The sequence below is a fragment of the Acyrthosiphon pisum genome, chromosome X, assembly GCF_005508785.2.
Source record: "Acyrthosiphon pisum isolate AL4f chromosome X, pea_aphid_22Mar2018_4r6ur, whole genome shotgun sequence".
NCBI lineage: Eukaryota > Metazoa > Arthropoda > Insecta > Hemiptera > Aphididae > Acyrthosiphon > Acyrthosiphon pisum.
The window spans coordinates 6,956,548-6,960,452 of NC_042493.1; the positions used below are offsets into that span (position 1 = coordinate 6,956,548).

The window sequence follows — 3,905 nt, forward strand, 5'->3', positions numbered from 1 at the left end:
CAATAGGTATGCAAGAAGTTGCGTCACGCATGTACTCATCAAACACCTAATTCGGTGACTCGTCGCAACATAATTTTTGTATTTTATTTAATACGCTGTAGCTTCATCCATAGTATATTAGTATATAATCTAAGGTTACTATTAATATACTTGCAACTACTAGATTCTAAGGAACATTTTATAAGCAACTTAGTACCTAACTAGTATGTAACCTGCTTACATTTGGCCAGTGTTTGGAAGGAATGAGGACCAAAAACTTAAAATAACGGATTCCTGGAACTAATTTCTTTTTATAAAAAAAAGAACTCGTTCTTTTTTTCAAGGAAAAATAACAAAATTTTTCGTTCCTTTCCAGTTCCAATAATTTATACAAATATGTAAATATTTGAAATTGAAATATATATTTTTTTATGTATATTGCCAATTAGTGATCGTTATCGAGCATCGACGTTAATCATTACTCATTAGTCATTAGCACGATTTAAGATAGTATGGTTGCCAATCGACCCATTAGAAAAATGTTATAACACGGCATACGCCTTGAATCGAAAAGTCACGTGATCTACGGGGTCCACGCATACAGTGCTCATATCGGTTCAAATTAAAACTAATAAAAATTGTTATATAGAAATGAGAACCTATATAAAATATAATTATTTATAACAATAAACGATAAGACAGTATACATTGGCCAACAATTTAATTTTGAAGAAAGTCTCAAAATAGAATTATACAATTTGTACCTACTTATAGGTATATTTTATAATAATTATAAATAAAAGAAGCATGCGTATGAAAAAAAAATAATGATTAAATAAGAATTTTTATTTTATTTGAAACTAAAAAAGGAACTTATATCGTACGTTCAAAACGTTATCGCAGTTCCACTGTATTTTAGCTTGACGAATAAGTAGATAGTACTTATTAGTATAGTACCTATATCATATACATTATACGATATATGATATGGAGCATTAATATTTTTCAGAATGAAAATCGAGATAAGCAACTTACTGAGTAGCAACCTACTCACGACGTAGGTACTATTTTAATTAGTCCTACGAGTAATTTTTGACTAAAAGTAAAATGATCACGGCCTCTTAAACCTGCGTGGTAAGTTGTCTTATACCATTTATACCTCAAATGATCTTGTAGTTCTCTGTAATCCCACATGCACTCGTCAGGTACTTGTGGATTCCTAATTTTTCGATATTTCATTTGCAGTCTGACATTGCTGAGATGAATAGATTCATGCATGTTTTGCATGGAGAAACTATTGGCACAAAATCGGACGTAACCCTCTCTATAAATAAAAATTGATTATTTAAATATTTTTTTATAATAAAAGATATGCGTGTTGCGGCAACAGTCTGTTGCACTGTTGCCCTTATGATGCTCTGACTATAACAAATGATAAAAGAATTTATAGAATATAAATTATAATGTTATGCATCTCGCATACTGTCAATACTCCATAAAATATGACTTTCTCAAACTGTTTATATAGATTATATATTTGTATTAATACTAACTTGTACATCCACACAACTACTGGACTCATATTGGTCACTAAAAACCATTGTCTCAAATCAATTTTACATGTATAGACCAAAAGTGGTCTTTCTAAAAATAATATAATGACATTGGTATGTAGTTTTAAAGTCTTTACCTTGAAATAGCACATATTTTTTTACCTATATATTTTTGTAAAATATAATTATTCCTCAAAACACCTGATTCAGTGATTTTTCGTTTTATGGTATGTAAATCTCTAGACAACATAATGCCGTGACCAGAACAGTTTGAAGAAGGTTTTATGATCCATGTGTTGGTAATCCCATCTATATAGTGTTGAGGACAATAGTTTTTCACGTTTTCTAGTAAATATTTACATTTTGCATAAACGTCAAGCTATAGCATGAATAAGATTAAATATTCAAATTATTAAAACATCGGATATCACGATTCCACTGGCACACCAGTGGCGACAATGCTAAATACACGTGGTGGATATTAACACAGTGTTTATGTATTAAACCTGCGTAACATTGATGATTTTTTAATACAAAAATAAAAAACGTATAGAAAAATAATAACATCTTATTGTTATCAGCTACCTACCCAAGATCTGTAATCGGAAGTCGGAACACTTCTTCGATTTTAGATAAATTGTTAATAATAGGTAATAGAAATGAGTTTGAAATTTGTTAATTTTCAATACGATCAAATTATATATACTTACGCCGGTTAGCTTCTGATAAATTCAAACATCTTAAAATTTCTAAAGTTAAACCACGAAAATAATTAAATTTTTGAATGGCTTTTAGAACTTTTTTTTGTGTATGAGCCCTAGACGAAGTGTCCCTTAGGCGGGGCGGCTCCAAAGACATAGTTAGGAGGGTGGGTAGTAATAATTTTTAGAAAGTGTCGAAGTAATTTTACTTTTAACAGCATAAAATTGTTTAGAAATACAGCTTAGGGGGATGCCCCTCCCTTAGTAGCATCGTGGTTCATACACACACAACAAAAATGTCGTATTGAACAAAAAATTACTGATGTACCTAATTTGCAGTGCCATTTTATTATACCAATATGAGTTATTAAAAAAATTAACACACAACGTTGGTGAATGTGAATCATTTCATTTCATTGGTTTGATATCATCATAATTTACATCATTAAAAAATGCATAAAAAATATTATGCTTAGAAAATTTGATATACCAGAAAAAAAGACCTGATAAGATAAAGTATGCTGGGTTTAAAAAGAGAAAACTTGAGCCAAATGAATTCACTAAGGAAACTTAACATGTTTTGATTTTTGAATACCAATTTTTAGAACATCGGGTTTGAATAAAGTCATGCTTTAGAACAATAAATTGTCTAAATATAATAATATTGTTTATTTAATAAAATTTAGAAATAACATATAGGTACTCATGGGTATAAACTGCATAAAGTACCTATAACGCACCAGGGAATCCCTCCCGCTGCATTTTTATGTGTTTGTTAATTATATACCTCTGCTGGCATAATATTTACTAATTATTAATATTATTATTGTATGCACAAATTATTTATTTTGTCGGTAATTGTGCGATCGCTTCTACAGGACCGACGGCCCTTCAGAGTTCACAAGAACCTCAGTATGTGTATTGTATTATACCAGTATGGTTAATTACGGGGCGACTTATGCTCATGTTAATTTTTTTTATATTTTGGTGTTAAATTTTAGGTATATTGTACCCCAGTTAGGTTAGTAATTCTCCACGAATTACAATGATTCCCCCAGTTTTTAACTTAACGCAGGGCCGGATTTAGACTTTCGGATGTCAGGGGAATTTCTTTTATTGAGACCCCAAGCAGTAAAAAAAATTTTAAATACCCAATATTCCATATATTAGTTGAGGAAAAAAATTAAAAATTTGCAAACATGTACGTTATAACTATCTACTTATAGGTAACATGTTTATTCAAGCTTGAAATACTATTGTATTATAAATTTAATTTAAGTATAGCAATATAAGATATAATAATTTTATTAAACCTTCATAATTTGAATAGTAAAAATAAATATATTAATTTCTAAACATTTTATTTATTAACATTATTAAATTAAACCTTCAAACTGTTACATTAAAATAAATTATAATTACAGTTCAAATTTGTATATATTGTAAAAATTAAAATCAAAATTATGTCAAAAAAATCAGGTGGTCAGAAAATCAGAAGTCCATGTCACGCCTTATTAAACCCGGATTTTCCGTGCACTACCACAACCAGGTTGCCAGGGGTTCAGTAACCATAATGTTACAAATATTATTAAAAGTAAATATACCGGGTGATTCTTTTATCATAGAACACTCATTATTTCAGAAAGTGTACATTTTTTGAAAATATTTTTAC

At 29.4% G+C, this 3,905-nt stretch overlaps 1 protein-coding gene across 2 annotated transcripts in view; it reads right to left on the reverse strand.

Annotated features, from left to right (window-relative positions):
* The window catches only part of LOC100571579 (tubulin glycylase 3A), a 12,638-nt gene that overhangs the window by 3,401 nt on the left and 5,332 nt on the right, over positions 1-3,905 (reverse strand). For both annotated transcript variants that reach the window (XM_003244103.4, XM_003244102.4), the window contains 3 exons: positions 1,695-1,911; positions 1,533-1,623; positions 1,139-1,303 (listed from right to left, as the gene is read on the reverse strand). In XM_003244103.4, coding sequence (XP_003244151.1) covers positions 1,139-1,303; positions 1,533-1,623; positions 1,695-1,911 — 473 coding nt within the window. The remainder of the gene's footprint in view (positions 1-1,138; positions 1,304-1,532; positions 1,624-1,694; positions 1,912-3,905) is intronic.